Source organism: Xyrauchen texanus, chromosome 4, assembly GCF_025860055.1.
Source record: "Xyrauchen texanus isolate HMW12.3.18 chromosome 4, RBS_HiC_50CHRs, whole genome shotgun sequence".
Taxonomy (NCBI): domain Eukaryota; kingdom Metazoa; phylum Chordata; class Actinopteri; order Cypriniformes; family Catostomidae; genus Xyrauchen; species Xyrauchen texanus.
The window spans coordinates 17,113,907-17,131,365 of NC_068279.1; the positions used below are offsets into that span (position 1 = coordinate 17,113,907).

Genomic DNA, 17,459 nt, shown 5'->3' on the forward strand with positions numbered 1-17,459 from the left:
TTTTACACAGATCTAACGCTAATTTATATACCCTAACCCTACCCCTAAACCTAACCCTCACAGAAACCTTTTTGCATTTTTACATTTTCATAAAATCATTGTTTAGTATGTTTAATAAGCCATTTACCTCGTGGGGACTTCTGGCTGGGCTCCGCAAGGTAGATGATATAAGGTTTACTATCCTTGTGGGGAAATTTGTAGTATAACACAATGCAGTATAAACATGTACGCACACACACACACACACACACACACACAAACACTCACACATACATGCACACAGGAACAAATTCAGAATTTCTGAGATGTCTCCTTTGGAACAAAACTCAGTTACTGTATAAACACCATTAGCAATCATACAAACTGGTTTTTATTTTCTGATCACATTAATGAGTTTAACATTCTCTCAAAGGCTTAATGACTTGCCCATGACCATTTTTCCTGAACAGCTACAGTGCACCTTATACTGTACTATAGGCAATCACTCGCCTGTATCTTTAAATTGTGCTTGTGAATCTCAGAAAAAATGCTAATCCTTATTTAAACCCACATATCCTGGTCATCCTGTGCTGTTTCCACATGATTGTGTAGCATGTCAGGAGGTCATGTTGATCATCCTATTCGTAATTCCTCCTACACTTGACTGAAAAGTGATCATAGATAGCTTCAACGCCTTTGGCCATATGATGTATTGTTCTCTCTCTAAAAGGTACTGTATCTGACATTCACATTTGGTGCATTGCTGCATTCAGCATTTCAAGATTTGTTGCAGATTTTCAGCTTCCCTCAAACTCTCTGTATTCTTAGGTGCTTAATCAAAAAAGATATGTTTCTATTTAGCTAATTGGAGTTTGGATTAAAATTCTGTCAATATTCAATGGTTTCAAGTGAATGTGTGTGAGTGTGACGGGAAAAAATGACTTTAGACAAATTTGTTCCTGTGTTGAGCCATTATATATTGATTTATTTGTTTGTTGGTTGTTCGGTTTTCTGTTATTATTAACATAAGGACAGCATCTTTGGTCGATCTTAATTGTTCAGCATGACCTTGAATAAACAGAGAGAAAAAGAACATTTCAGTATTAATATAGGTAATTAGTTAGAAATGTCTCTCTAATATTCTTTAGGTAATTTCCAGTCAAGTGACATGTTAACCAGTATGGCGTTGGACAGAACTGAAATAATTGTATTTGCAACACCTAGAAATGTTTTAGCTGAAACTAAACATTAGTGGTGAATTCATGCAGTATAAGCACAATATAAATAAAACAGTACATACAATGTCATATGTTGAAAATACATTAGTTGTGAGTAATTTATTGCTGTTAAAGCATAATAGCATACCGTGTCGATCCAGTCATTGAATGCGGACACACGGGTGAATACAGTTGGCTTCTTCTCAGTGTCACAGCCGTAACCAGAAACAAAACTGGCGATTCCATGCACCTCCCAAATGTCACTAGAGTTCTTGCAGTTCAGGGGGCCACCAGAGTCACCCTGTAGGATGTTTAAAAAAAGGAATTGACTTACTTGCGCTCATAAAAATGAAAATAGCCAAAATACCAGTGAGTTCAAGATCAGATCAAGATCAGCTTATTAAAATGTCTCCCAAAATGAAGAAGATATGTTATAAAGCAAAAAAGACAGAGTAGCTTGCTTACATTGCAGGCAGCAACAATGCCATCTCCACCAGAGCAGACCATGCTTTCCTTGACGGTTGAACCCCACCAGTCAGACCTGGAGCAAGTGGCATGATCCACAATGGGCATCAGAGCCTGCTGCAGCTTATCAGGGAGGGGTCCTCCAGCTGGGACACAAAGTACGGTGGTAATATTTAGAGGCATAAAGTTCGGTACAGATAAACATAGCTAAATATTAGGCATGTTTTATGGAGACTATACACAGTTATTTCATGTTATTTCAACACTTACTCCAGAGTCTTCCCCAGCCGGAAACATAGCAGGAGTAGTTGTTGGGCAGGATGGAGCCAGCAGGAGGGATGCAGCCTAGCTGAATACTGTCACTCAAGACCACGGGTTCGGACAGCTTGATCAGGGCAACGTCATTTCTAAATGTGTGCAATCATAAGTGTGTGAAAATTATTTGTTATAGTTGTTGTTTACCGGTTATTAACACAAATAAGGTGATTATTAGGACCTTGACAATGCAAAGTAAAAGGGTCTTGCATCACCCTGAAAGGGTTTCTTTTGTAATGATGACCGACTGGCTATGTTCCACTTATTACAAGGCTAATTCCCAAATAGTTAATAAATAGACATTAAATATTGATTGAGGTTCAACAGTTTGGGACTGTGGTCAATTATACAGTGTAACGCCCATTTTACATAAATATTGGACCACATAATACTATGATTGACCAATCAGAATCAAGTTTTGCAGATCTATGTATTCAATCAACATGTTGATCATGATTAGGGCAAAGATGTGTTTTCCTTCCAGTTAAGTTTCAAGTAGGCATAAAATGAAAGATGACGTAATTAAGGGAAAGGAAAAGGTCTAACACCCATTTCTTACCCAAGGGCCACAAACATGTCATCCCATTTCTCGTGCACAATAATCTTCTGCGCGCTGATGGCCTTTGAGCCAGCCTCCTCCACTGACAGGTCATGCTTACCAACAAACACCCTGTAGTTACGTCCAGAACTACAGGACAGAAAATGCATGAAGTTTAAATCCATCTGAAAACTATTGCAAATTTCATGCAAGTTCACAACATGTGAAACACAGTGGGCCCCAAAAACTATTTGACACTTCTGAACACTTACATTTAAAAATGTCTGAATGGCATTGCATTAGATGCAAAATGATGCAAGAACAATTGGCATCTGCAAGCAAATGCCAGCCCTTTTCTTAAAACTAACTTAACTTTTCTTCCCCCCCTTTTTTTACTGTTACCCAACTGGTGTCAAGGTGATTTTGAATGAATGTTTAATTCAGCGTTATTCTACCAATGATCTATGGACATGTTCCACAAAGTTTTGACAACATGAAATTGTTTATTTTTTTGTCTTAATTTTGAACAAAATATTTATTGTTTTAGTATTTGAAACATACTGTGGCCACTGTATTTTAAAGGTTATTCATTGTGTTAGTAGTGATATTTAATACAATTATATTATATTATATTATATTATATTATATTATATTATATTATATTATATTATATTATATTATATTACCACTGGATTGGAATGTCATACCTGATACAGTGAGCAGCTGTCATCACCCAGTTAGTGGCAATAATAGATCCTCCACAAGTGTGATACCATGATGCACCACTCTGATACTGCAGAGAGACCTAATCATGGGACAGAGAGAGAGAGAGCGTGAGAGATGGACACAAAAAAGGTGAAACAGAATGCTCACCATTTTATTGCATCAACAAAATATTACTTTAGAGATAAGAAGGGGAAGGTAACAGTGCCAATGACAAAGTGTGGCAATTAAAAATTTGTCAGTAAAGGGGACTATTTGTGAGCTACTGGTATTTAAGACAGGGAAAGAAAGGAAATGAGAAAGAAAGACTGACGAACTAGGTCAAATTACCTGCCAGGGCCAGCTGTGGGGATTGGCTTCCTCTCCATTGACCACACGAGAGTTGACGGGCTCAATGGGTGGTTTGCCACACCCAAGGACTGCAATGGAAATACAAAATTATACATTTTACCAATTTTGCATATATAATAGAACAATATCTGTTTATCATTATGTTGCAGGCTGCTTGGACTGAGTTTTCTGAGCAATTCTGTAGGGCTTCCTACCGCTAGCGACGAGCACTGATGCTAGGATTATGGAGAACATGTTGACTCTGGTCATCTGCTGACTAACACTGGCATTGCCCACCTTTAAACCCTCTCTGTTAGTGATGTCACATTGGTCACAAAAATAGTCAATGATAGGCACTACGTGAAGCCTTCCACCATGTTCTGCTTGGAAAACATTTATTTTATCGGTTTTTAAACAGCTGCTTTTCTTGCATGCATTCACATGGCCTTCATGCACAAAGATCTGTTCTGAGTAAATTCACTGAAATAAGTTTCAATATATGGGGAGGGGCGATAGTGGGGGGTTAAATGTTATTCAAATATATGTTGTGTTTTTTCTTTGTGATATGTCTATGAATCAATAAAAATGTTAATTGAAAAAAAAAAACATAAAGTAAACATGATTGTCTGTTTATTTGCTGTGATAATTGTTCATCTTTTTGTAAAGTCGATGGGTGTTAGTAGGACTACTCAACTGTAAATGCAGTTTTCTAAAGACCGTTTCACAACAACATCAATTTGATTTCATAAGTGCTCAGCAATCAGTACTCATCCTTTTCAATTTAATTTGCTGAGGCTAGATCCTACTTTAGGGTACTTTCAGGGCGTGCCAATGTTAATGGATTATAAAGCCGCTTTTGACATTACTTTCTGCAACACAACAATATGTCAAATAACAGAGTTGCAATTATCTTATTATTTTGAAGAAAAAAGGTTTAATTGTAAATGAAAGTTTAGTTTATATTTATAGAAAAAAGGACAGATGGTGAGTTCTCAGAGAACTTTTTGCAGCAAGATTGACTGATGAGGCAATCTTTGCACACTTTGCTATTTTTGGATCATGAAACTCAGCAAAAGCATATCACACAAGCCATTAAGAAAATATTAACCTGGAACATTCCTTTAAATTATGTGAAATATATATACAGTATAAACTTCAAATTATTTTAAAGTGAAATGGGTTGCTTCTTTTTTGTTTTGGATACACTTGAATGTACAACAACATTTAAGAAAGGCATTTAAGTGCATTTAAGTCCCTTTTAGTCCCTTTGAACAAAGATACATCATGAACTTGACACACAATGTGTCCATGGAAAGATTTTAGTTTTTAATCTGTATGAATATTTATATGAAAGTTTATATTTTTGATCCTGTAACTGATCCCCTTTTAAATGTATTTTTTAAATGTCCTGCAGTGTGATCATTTTTACAAGAACAAATATTCCATATAGTCTCTCAATCACTTTAAGGGTATTGAAGGTGCATGTTTAATTAGAAATTAGCAACTAGTTTTAGATGGAGAATGTCAAATATTTCTTGTCAACTGCACATATACAGACAATGATAGAGAACAGTTTATGTATTGCTCAAAGACTACACAATTGAAACATGGATAGTCAGATACTCACAGTTACAGTTTATACATGGATAAACATCAAACTAATTAAATGCCTTTACCTTATTCAAAGGGTAAGGTCACCCTATAAAGACCCTTCCTGAAAACTCATCATACATGGAGATGCTTTAATCTCATCTTGATTACAGGATATCCTGAATCTGTCAGAAATTAGAAGAGGATCTTGACATGTGTCTCTGATTGTCATGTTGTTGCGTCACCCCACTGCAGATTCAATGAAGCAGCATTTATAATCACATGTGTCCCATAAGTGAAAAAAAAAATAAAAAATCAATAATCTGTGCAACTCTTTAAAAACCCTTTATTATCTGTAAGTAAAAACAATATTATACAGAATACATCCCTGTTCTTTTTCAAAAGGCACAACTATAAATTAACTCAATATTATATTTATCTTGTAAAGTATTAAGCAAAATTTTACTTTAATTATTAACTGATTTATTTTTTATTATTAAATTATAATTTATTAACTGAAACAAGACAGTAACTTGTTAAACTTATGGACATTATAATATTTAATTTGTGTGTAATATATGATTGTATATGCATATTTATTGCTTAAATATTTTTAACCACCTTTGGCTGTGCTAGATCATGTTTATTTTTAGCTACTTGCTTAAATGTATACATTTCAGTATGTCTTGATGTCAAATACTGTATTTCTTTTTTCTTGACAAACAAATTGTCAAATTCAGTAAATTAAGATACACTGAACGTTTATGGCTTCAATATCCTCTTTAAAATGGCAGATTACTTTTAGCATTAACATGCATGTATTGCCTTTTTAATGAAATTCATTAATTAAAATTCATCTTTCATCATACTTGTTATTACTATGAGGCATGAAAAGAAAATCTTGCCTCTGTTCCAGCTATGCAATTACATAAAGTCTAGTTCTGTCCTCCATCTCACACTAACCACAGTTAGAGCAGTTGTATTTGTGACAGTTCTACATTTAATGCGTAAACTCTAAACACTAACGCTGATTTGACTCTGTCCAAGGTCCAGTTTGCAATAGATATAGCCCATCCCACCCCAGTCAAGTGTTATGAAAAGAAATTATATTGTCAGATCTTGTATCTCATTGTCTGTTGTAAGTGTGTCAAATATTACCGGGATCACAGTAATGTGTAAATAACTTTTATCAAGGATCTTAAGTTTGTTGGTAGGCCCTAACAGTCACAGTCATGTCTATACCAGCAAAGGAGCCAGTGTATGAAGTGCCAGGTAAGACTTTCCATGATCTGCTAATATGTTGTCATCTCAACGTCTTAACTCTTCAAACTTTAGTCTTTAATGTAATGTAATGTTATGTAATGAACACGCACAGTGCATTGTCAAGCCATAACTTCATTTACTATGCTGTTAAACTGACATTTGAAAGATTCAGCTAAGACTTACAGCATCAGGTCTACACCATCAGGATCAACGTAATGCACTAATATGTTTTAGAAACTGATATATCGGTCAAAAAGTGAAATGTGCTGCACCTACAGAGAACAGGGGTTTTATTATCTCTAAAATGGAACTATAACCACAAATCTCTGAAAAACAATGCAGTGGTAGAGATAAGGTACTTAAGTTGTGCACCACTTGAACTTATCGTTATCTCTTTACAATCTTTATATTACATTGCCACTATTATAATGTATGGGAGAATAAAATATTGTTTTGTTTCCTTATAAACTCTAATGTCTTACGGAACTCTTCCAACTACACTGCTGTATATTTTCTCATCTGTGTCGCACCTTGTCTTGGTATGTTTACCTCTCAGCTAACAAAAAAAGGCCATCTGCCAATGGTCTAGAATTTATTGGTCCTCTTGTGAGCACTGTGGAGGAAACCCCAGAGTCCATCAGTACAGTGATCATAGGAGAAATTCCATCCTGGATCAATGGTAGCTTCCTCCGGAATGGGCCTGGAAAATTTGAGTTTGGTGAAAGCAAGTAAGAAAGATAAAATTATAACAGAACCTTACTACTTCTCTTTCTGTTAAATGATTTGCTTTCATGCATGTTCTTTTTAGTTCTTTTGATATGAATGAATTTTCTTCTCAGATTCACCCATTGGTTTGATGGCATGGCCTTGATGCATCGTTTCCACATTAAAGATAGTCAGGTGACCTACAGCAGTCGGTTTTTGCGCAGTGACTCTTATGTGCAGAACTCAGAGCAGAACCGAATTGTGGTGTCTGAATTCGGAACCATGGCGACACCTGACCCATGCAAGAACATCTTCTCCCGGTTCTTTTCACGTTTTCAGATTCCAAGTAAGCATATATTACAAGTCAACAGGACATTCTGACCACATTGGACCTATCAGATCAGAATGGGTTTACTTATAAGGTCAACATTTGTCCAATTCTTAACATCATTTTTATTCAACCTCCTTTTGAAGTCATTCTAATCTTAAATTGTCTTAAAACCTCAATTTGAACTCATTCTAATCATCAATTGTCTTCAGTGGCAACTGATAATGCAGGAGTGAGCTATGTCAGGTACAAAGGCGATTTTTACGTAAGCACAGAGACCAACTTCATGCGCAGAATAGACCCTATGAGCCTGGAAACTAAAGAAAAGGTATGTGTAAAACTGTTTCACAGAAATTGAATTAGAATGTAATGTTAATGTCAGTTTTGCCTAATTGGACCGTTTTCTCTGTGATTTTGTGTTTGAAAGGTGGATTGGTCTAAATACATTGCGATTAATGCAGCGACAGCACATCCACACTATGACCGTGAAGGAGCAACTTACAACTTGGGAAACTCATATGGTCGACAAGGTGTGATGCTTTTATAGACTGTTTCACTGTGACTAAACACTAATGAACTTTCTAAAATACCTCTTGTGTTTCTCAAAGGCTGCTTCTACAATATTCTGAGAGTGCCCTCAGGAGAGGGAAACAGTGATGAGGCTGATCTGTCTGGTGCTGAGATTATTTGCTCTATTCCTTCCTCTGACCCCAGGAAACCATCCTACTACCATAGTTTTGGTAAATGTACCTGTATTTGATTGCCATATTCCAGATTATAGTCTAAAATTTAGAATTTGTATATTTTCAGTTTTTTTTTTCATCCTTACATTAACACTTTTAAAGGAATAATCCAGGCTCGACACAAGTCAAGCTCAATCGACAGCATTTGTGGCATAATGTTGATTACCACAAAACATTTTGAGCTTAACTTGTATTTTAATCCTGAACATTCCTATAATGTGTTTGTTCGTTGTGCTGTTTATTCACTTTACTCTTATTTGCAGCCATGTCTGAGAACTATATAGTTTTTATTGAGCAGCCAATCAAGCTAGATCTGCTGAAATTCATGCTGTATAGAGTTGCTGGAAAGAGCTTTCATAAAGTCATGTCCTGGAACCCGGAACTAGAGACCATCTTCCATGTGGTAGACCGACGCACTGGCCAGGCACGTCAGAGCACCACACATTTACAATATTCAGTGCTTTAACTGAAGCATTCACCTATGATATGCATGTTTCCGTACCTGCAGCTCATCAAGACAAAATACTACAGCAGTGCCATGTTCACCCTCCACCAGATCAATGCATATGAGGATAACGGATATTTGATCATGGACATGTGCTGTGGAGATGACGGCAATGTGATTGGTGACTTCACATTAGAGAACCTTCACCAGCCTTCTGGGGAAGAACTTGATAAGGTAATTTGTCAACATATCACAGCATAGAACTTCCTGATCTAATGCATGTCAAATATTTCAGTTTCATTATCATCATAGTAACACAACCCTTCATCAGAAGTAACTATGTAATACAACATGTATAATGCAATCGGTTGGCTTCTTCAGTTCTTCAATTCTTTGTGTACGAACTTACCACGGCGATACGTATTGCCTCTGGATGTAAAGGAAAATGAGCCCAAAGACCAGAACCTCAACAATATCCCATACACTACTGCCACTGCTGTGAAAACTGACACTGGGGTAAGCGAGCGAGACAGAAAGGGAGTGTGCAACTATTGTATATGGTGGCATATTTAATAGTGGGGTAAAAAAAAATCATTGATCAATTGAAGCCCTTTCTCTTTTGTAATAATAGGTGTTTCTCACCCATGAAGATCTCTTCAATGATGACCTGTTGCAGTACGGTGGCCTTGAGTTCCCACAGATAAACTACACTCACTACAATGCTCGTTCATATCGGTACTTCTACGCCTGTGGCTTTGGACATGTATTCGGTGACTCTTTACTGAAGATGGATCTGGAAGGAAAGAAATTAAAGGTTAATAAGATTACATTACTACATTCCATCTAGATCATCTTAAAGGGACAGTTCACACAAAAATCAATCTCATGTTGTTCCAAACTTGTATGAAATTTGCAGTCATTATTCACTTTCATTGTATGAAATAAATATGCAAAGCAAATGGTGACTGAGGCTGTCAGTCCCTAACATTCTGCCCAACACCTCCATTTGTGTACCATGGAAGAAAGTTACTGTAAATGGGTTTTGAACGACTTGAGTGAGAGTAAATATTGACAGAATTTTCATTTTTGGGTGAACTATCCCCTTAAGTTCAGTCCTGTATCAGAAATACTTTTTTAAAATGCTTTGATTTGAGAATATTTAAAATTCTTTGCACTTTAGGAATTTTGATAAAAGGCATATTTGATTTTCAATGTGACTTGTTGCCTGCAGGTATGGCGCCATCCTGGTTTGTTCCCATCAGAGCCAGTGTTTGTTCCAGCACCTGATGCTAAAGATGAGGATGATGGTGTGGTCTTGTCTGTGATCATAACTCCAAGAGAGGTGTATTTCGTATTATGGATGTCACAATTCATTCACAGTGCCAGTTCCATGTCATTGCCTTTTTCTCTTGAGATGTTAATATGCATATTTATTTAAAAATTGAGAATGAGTATTTTAATGTTAGTCATGCAAATATGACTTTTTCCTAACATTTCTTAAATTTCAAACTGTCTAATGTAATTATAACAGGTACAATTTTTTTTTTGCAACTCTGTTTAGAAAAAGAGCACATTCCTCCTGGTGCTTGATGCGAGGACCTTCACAGAGCTCGGACGAGCAGAAGTTCCAGTGGACATTCCATACGGAACACATGGACTATTCAATGAGATGGGCTAAAAATAAGACAACAGCAAAAACTTGTTAACACTATTAACAATCTCTGCTAAACTATACTGCATTTAGCATTTAGCAACATAGCTGTATGAAATTAATAAAAGAAATTGATAAACAGACCCTTATCTGAAAAACGTAGATCAACATAATGCGTCAGCCACGTAGGGTTGCTCCGATACCAAAATTTTTGCTTCGGTACGATTCCAGCCCTGGTACCTCGGTACCTATACTAAATCATATAAAAAGCCTCAGATTTTTTATGAAATTACACAGAAAATGACTTGATATAAAGAACTGCATAAAGTATCACATATACAAATTACATGTTTTCCTTTTCCTTTTTTCTGAAATGTTATGATGAAATGGTCTTTAATCAAATTGATACATACAGCTTTAGTCAAATAAAAATATAATAACAATAACAATTACAAAAAAATTCTATTTTATTTTTGGTAAAATAAAATGCTGCACAAGAATGAATAAAACAAACAAAAAACCTGATTATCTGATTAAACACACTGCATGAAAATTAAGCACAGTACAGAGAGAAAGAGTGAGAGAGAGAGAGAGAGAGAGAGAGAGAGAGAGTGTGTGTGTGTGTGTGTGTGTGTGTGTGTGTGTGTGTGTGTGTGTGTGTGTGTGTGTGTGTGTGTGTGTGAAGCAGATGACCCAGCCCTCTTGTTCATTCTGTAGCGTGCAGCGTTTTACCTTACAGACACTTAAAAAGAAGAATGTAGATTATGAGGCCTATTGTCTTCATTTTATGTTTTATTATTATGTGTTGTATGCATTTCAAAATGTTCTCTTTGAACACATCCTATCATTATCATGAATATGCTAGCGTCATTCTCTCAAATATCCCTGGATTATAAAATATAAAAATACAGTTTTTGTATTACCTGAGTGTGTGCACCACCGTTTGAGTCTAAGTGCTTATTATTAATTAGCGGAACAATCAAGGTAAACATATTTGGTGTCCTGTCCATATCTGATTGATTGGCAGGCCTAAATGAACAAGCTCTTCCCGAACTTCATTAAATTTGATGAATTTCACAACATCTTTGCATGTTTACGCAATTGGTAAAACAACTGGAGAGGGCCCCATAGAGCTAATACAGTAGTTCCCCTCACATAGTATTAATATGATAGTCAGGCCAAGTTGGTTTTATAGTCATTTTTTTTAAAAGAGAAAATAAATATATTCTCAAGATATGTGAGTGGGTACAATGTTTCTTAACTTTTACATACCTGCCAACCAATGTTGGGAAAGTTACTCTAAAAAAATTAGATTACTGTACTAATTACTCTGTCTGAAAAGTAATTGCGTTACTTATTATTAATTACTTTCTAAAAACCCTTATTAACCTCAACCAGTTGAACAATACAAGGATAGACATGAAATTGTCATTTTAATTCTTTCAAATAAATCATATAAAATCAAAAAAAATATTCCTGATCTAGCCAAAGAATTAAAGGGATGCAGCGATAAATTAGAAAACACATTTTAACATTAGACGTTACATTTCGATATGAAATTCACTATACAGTAGTTTTATATAGAATTGTTCTATAGTCTATACAGTATTTAACACAATTAATCCCATGCAAAGTGTGGATGTCGCAAATCGTGAGTTTATCGGGAAAAATTTTAAATAGGTATGCTTTTACTGCTTTTTTCTTGGAGTATTTCATAACCATGACAAGTCTTTGAACAGGTGCGCACCAAATCACTAGACGGCGCTCGTGCTATACGCAGTCTGTTGTATTCGCTTCTGTATTTAATTTTACAAACGGGGAAATAGAAGTGTTCGCTTTCTACACACAAATCGGAAGGCTGTTTAAGGATTCATTATTGTCGAATTTGTCAAACCCATGAAAACTCACGTTGTTCCTGAGACCAGGAAATTTGTGTTTTTCCTTTAAACGCGTTTAGAGCAAAGGTCGTTGTCGTGTAGACACACAGTAGTATTTTATTCTTCGTAACTGATTATATCAGTAATTTCTCGTTACTGTGGATTTAATAATAAGACTGAGCTCTCAACCCGGTGTTTGGGTTTAGTCTGAAAAAAAATAATAATATTCACTTAATGCCTTTGCCAACAAGCACAAACGCGAGGATTATAAAATAGTTGGTAAGACTCTTCTTTTTTTTTTTTTCTCCTCTCTCTCTTTTTTCCTAAGTTAAGTAGCACTTCATGCTCTGTATGTCAAATAACACTGACATTTACAATTTGTGGGCTGTCATTCGCTCTACTGATTGTTTAAGCAGTACACTTTTTGTTGGTATACAAACGACTTACTCAGTATGTGTGGCTACTTTGGTCAATTATGTATTTACAAAGTTACTAATACACGTGTTATTTTGTATTATAAGCATTATTACATTTAAAATGAGCTATACACTGTGCTTGGACTGCTACCTTTCATTTGAGGTGTGGCCCCAGAAGGCCATTTTGCTTCGTGCCATTTAAGTCAATTTAGTGTCTTTTATCTCTGCCAGTGACAATCAGGTTGAGATATGCCCTTGTTTCGCCAACTCAAGCCCACACCAGAGAGGGAACGACCGAGGAGGAAAAAATGCAAGAATGGCTGGACTGAGGACGAGGACAACCCTTCCACACTGGTTTGCCTTTGTCTCCAAAGCCTTGCTGAGAACATGAAGGAAATGTGGGCAAAAGATTATGCTGAGAAATACATGGACCAATATTTCTTTAGATACATCATGGGTCCCTTCAGTTCACTTCGTGAGTTTTGTGAAAACATGTGCCTTTGTGAATGCAATACGTGAATATTTATTATAGGGAGAAATGACAGGGGCCTAGCTCAGCAAGTAAAGACACTGACTACCACCCCTGAAGTTGCGAGTTAGAATCCAGGGTGTGCTGAGGGACTCCAACCAGGTATCCTAAGCAACCAAATTGGCCCGGTTGCTAGGGAGGGTAGAGTCACATGGGGTAACCTCCTCGTGGTCGCGATGAGTGGTTCTCGCTCTCAATGGGGTGCGTGATAAGTTGTGCATGGATCGCGACGAGTAGCATGAGCCTCCCATGCTATGAATATCCACGGTGTCATGCACAGCAAGCCATATGATAAGATGCGCAGATTGACTGTCTCAGACGCAGAGGCAACTGAGACTTGTCCTCCACCACCCGGATTGGAGACTTGTCCTCCGCCACGAAGACCTACTAAGTAGTGGGAATTGGGCATTCCAAATTGGGAGAAAAAGAGGGATAAAAAAGGGAGAGAAATGACAGACATGACACCTGTGTGTTTCTCTTTCAGCGGGTGAGTTGCTGGAGGAGTTGTTGCGTATCCTTTCTAGACAGAATCTGTTGACGCGTGCAGCCCTACACCTTCTTCTTCTTCCGCAACTCAGCTGTCTTCCTCTCACAACGGCTTGCAGCCTCGTCAATGCAAACCTATGCTCTCTCATCCAGATACGTTGCCAGGTTAAACACACTCACCCCTTCTTACTTAAGTATAATTATTTGTTGTTATTTGTATTTTTCATAAGCATTTGTAGTTTGAGGTCCCAAAAAAGTAAACGAGTAGCAAATTATCTCTTTCAGAACATCGTTCTGTTTGTTAGAGCATTCCACCGGCCTCACACGGCAACATTAGCTCGACCAATGCCATGATTTAATGGCTGACAATTGGCAGACAGGGGAATTGGTCAGGAAACATGTTTGAAGACGTCATTATTTAAGCTATTATTTTTCCTCTTTCGTTTAGTGACACTAGATGCACAGAAATTGACACACTTTACCTTTAAATCTGAAGAAGCAAATAACATGCAAATAATTTAATTTAGTATTCTTGCCTGTTGTCAGTACATGCACACGTTTCTTCATTCATGTCTGTCTTGCACAGAATCTTCAGTATCTGGATCTCAGTGGTGCACAGAATGTGTCGTCTTCAGTGCTGTGTGAGCTGCTGGGCAGCCTGCGCCGTCTCAGTTCTCTATTCCTGACAGGAACCATGTGCGATCAGAGGGTGATATCGGTGGTGGCCCGCCAGTGCCCCAGGCTGAAATACGTGGATGTGTCACGATGCCTGCATCTCACCCCTGCAGGCCTGCTCCATGTTAGGAATGTGAAGACCATAAGCAGTCTGCTCGCTTTAGATATCGGTTTGGCAGACACTGAAGGCGATGCCGTGGCTGCTGGTGCATTCCTCCTCCTCAGCTTGCCCAATCTTCAGAGGGTGGCACTGGAAGGACTGGGAAAGGCTTGTGTTCTCATACAGAACAGGGAGTTTGAGGTGACTGAGGAGTTCACTAGTCGAGAAGGGTTGCCAAGTCTAAAAGATTTATGGGATATGAGGATGCAGGAAGACCAAGTGAAAGACAGCAGTTTACACAGCACAGATGGAGATGGAAGCTTTATATTAGAAGGACAAATAGAAGAATGGTTGTCAATAGAAGACAGTCAGACTGAGAAGAGAAGACAGAGAGATGGCGCTAGTGATACTACAGAGTTGAATGGATGGAAAGGGATTTCAGAAGAGGATTATGAAAATAATGCGAGGGACAGTGTGACAATGGGTCTCAGGGATGTACAAGGAGTGTCTCTGAATACCTTGGAGGCAGTGGGGAAGATCTGCCCTGACCTGTGTGTCCTGTCATTGGACTGTCTTCAGCGTAATGCTGATGATGCTGATGACAGCTTTAAACAGGCTACAGCTTTAGCCAGAGGACTCAGTTGGTTTTCTGGCCAGCTGCGCTGTCTTTCTCTACAGTTTGCTGGTGTTCTGTCTGATCTAGTTCCAGCCCTTAAAGCTGCAGGCTCAAACCTGCTCTCACTAACCCTGGAAGGGATTCGAGCTGATGGACACACTCCACTTCAGGAGCTTATTCAGTCCTGTCCCAGACTCAACTCTCTCACTATTCATTTAGACCCACCCAGCACTAACTGGGATGGAGATGATGATGAGGAGGTTGAAGACGAAAGTCTTTCTAATCTGCCATGTATTCCACATTTACGATCTTTAACACTAAAGTAAGTTGTATGTCATGCCACAATGCAACAATGTTGTCATTATAAAGTTTATTATATTTATATATATATATATATATATATATATATATATATATATATATATATATATATATATATATACATACACACAATTCAATGTTTGATGGAATTTGGTTATGTAGTTGAAATGTGTAAATCTTAAAAATAGGCTTAAATAATTTTTTTGTGTTTTTATCCTTTTAAAAATTCATTTGTCACATCACATGACAATTTCTATTATCTTGTGACATTAAAAAAGTGATTAAAAATGGCAAAAAACAATGGTGTGTAAAAAAAGATACACGCTTTCATATAATTCAATTTAAACAAATGAATACTTAAAATCTTGATAAAAAAGTACATGGACACCTTATGCACCAACTACCCTTATGGTAATGCAATGTAGTAGCAGGCATGTTAGCACTCATATCTAATCTGATGTTCACTGTTCTCTATTCTGCTCCTTTACTGACTGGTTTACTACATCCACATCACTTTTTTCCAACAGTTTTTTCTTGGATGAAAGACAGATGAAGCCTGCATTATGTTGGAGGTCTTTGAAGGGGGTGCTGTGGGCCCTTATTAGAGGTGCTTCACTCCACAAGCTGTCACTGATTGCTGTTCCCTGTCGATTGGATCCTGTGTTCAAACTTGTTCTGGACAATCCAGCTAAACCCCTTGGTGCCTTAGACAGACCGCCACTGCATTTCCTTAGATCTGTTAGTCTGAACCGGTCTGATATCACAATGGAGACAGTATTGCGTATTGTAAATACTTGTAGTAGTCGCTTGTCCAGTTTGGATTTGAGTGGCTGCTGGGCCATGACTTCGAGCAATATAAAGAAGTTGCACAGCAAAGCCAAAAGGAGGCGCCATACACTTCAAATAACATGGACATGAACTGGGAAAGGCCGTGCTGAGATTGTAAAAGGACTTGTACTGACAGTGAAGAGTTGAGTTTATGATTTTGTTGAGGCATTTTTATGTTTGTCTCATGATGTCTTTAGCAGGTGCCTACTAGTTGTTATTATATATATATATATATATATATATATATATATATATATATATATATATATATATATATATATACACACACACACACTACCTGTCAAAAGTTTTGAAATGCACTCATTCTTTATTATATATATATATATATATATATATATATTTTTTCACATTTTAGAATAATAGTAAAGTCATCAAAACTATGGAATAACATAAATGGAACTATGGGAATTTATGCTTATTAAGGAGTTGGGCACTTCGTGGCTGCTTTTCTTTATTATTTGGTCCAAATCATCAATTTCAAAAACTTTTTTTTTTTTTATTATTACATTTTAGTTTTATAATGAAATAAATTAACATGGTGGCACAATTACAATAACAGTTTCAAACATTTAAGCATACGCCTTAAGATCAAAATATTTTAAGTTCATGAGAAACATTTCAGTCAAGTGACTCCAAATTTTTGAATGGTATTTTTTTGTAAGTCTTTTTTTTGTGTGTGTGTGTGTGTGTGTATTCAATCAAATTGTGTATTCTAAGAAACAGCTCATTTGAATTATAAATGATTATTCAAGTGTCACTATGCAGACAGATGCATTTAAATTCAGTTATTTGCACATAACAAAAAACATAAAATTGAGATATAAATTTATTTAAATTCAGACTTCCAGTGTGAATATATTTTTTCAGTTTCTATTAATAAAAGTCGATTTAAAGCACCTCTTAATTTTAGAAATTGGCTAAACGATGTTTGCCAAAGACTATTCAGAATTTTTTTTAATCAGATTTTTAGAGGACCTGGACTCAAATGTCCTTTAAATATTTTAAATGGGAACTTTAAAGGGTTAGTTTAAAAATTATAACTGTCACAATTTATTCACCCTCATGTCATTTCAAACCCACATGACCTATAAGTTACTCTCTTGCATGTAACCCAAAAGGCAGAATGTTTGGGACTTAATACCATTCAGTTGCCTAATTTAGAAACAGATGCAATGAAAGTGAATTTTGACTGAGGCTATATTTTGTGTTCTGTGGAAGAAAGTCAGTCATATACGTTTGGAACAATGTAATGGTGAGTATATGATGACAGAATTTTTATTTGTGGATGAACTATCCCT

General features: G+C 36.7%; 3 protein-coding genes across 4 annotated transcripts; 2 read left to right on the forward strand and 1 right to left on the reverse strand.

The window, feature by feature from the left end:
* Positions 1-931: 931 nt before the first annotated feature.
* ela3l (elastase 3 like) lies at positions 932-3,912 on the reverse strand. Its single transcript, XM_052125805.1, has 8 exons — positions 3,783-3,912; positions 3,568-3,656; positions 3,222-3,319; positions 2,536-2,664; positions 1,932-2,068; positions 1,662-1,807; positions 1,345-1,497; positions 932-1,047 (listed from the first exon to the last, which is right to left on the reverse strand). Exons 1-8 carry the CDS (start codon positions 3,835-3,837, stop codon positions 1,030-1,032), a joined length of 825 nt encoding a protein of 274 aa, XP_051981765.1. The 5' UTR covers positions 3,838-3,912; the 3' UTR covers positions 932-1,029.
* A 2,368-nt stretch (positions 3,913-6,280) lies between these two features.
* Positions 6,281-11,196, forward strand: bco2l (beta-carotene 15, 15-dioxygenase 2, like). Its single transcript, XM_052125802.1, has 12 exons — positions 6,281-6,429; positions 6,977-7,148; positions 7,260-7,471; positions 7,666-7,781; positions 7,881-7,983; positions 8,062-8,193; positions 8,460-8,620; positions 8,705-8,875; positions 9,023-9,157; positions 9,273-9,455; positions 9,873-9,983; positions 10,203-11,196. Exons 1-12 carry the CDS (start codon positions 6,390-6,392, stop codon positions 10,317-10,319), a joined length of 1,653 nt encoding a protein of 550 aa, XP_051981762.1. The 5' UTR covers positions 6,281-6,389; the 3' UTR covers positions 10,320-11,196.
* Positions 11,197-11,465: 269 nt separating this feature from the next.
* Positions 11,466-16,339, forward strand: si:ch211-214j8.12 (uncharacterized protein LOC100000539 homolog). 2 transcript variants are annotated; one of them, XM_052125799.1, is made up of 5 exons: positions 11,466-12,448; positions 12,817-13,060; positions 13,599-13,765; positions 14,187-15,313; positions 15,840-16,339. In XM_052125799.1, the coding sequence occupies exons 2-5, from the start codon at positions 12,835-12,837 to the stop codon at positions 16,228-16,230; spliced, it is 1,911 nt and encodes a 636-aa protein (XP_051981759.1). In that variant the 5' UTR covers positions 11,466-12,448; positions 12,817-12,834; the 3' UTR covers positions 16,231-16,339. The 2 variants fall into 2 exon arrangements, with proteins under 2 accessions (XP_051981759.1, XP_051981760.1); XM_052125800.1 differs by lacking the exon at positions 11,466-12,448 and having other exon boundaries at positions 12,461-13,060.
* Positions 16,340-17,459: the final 1,120 nt, after the last annotated feature.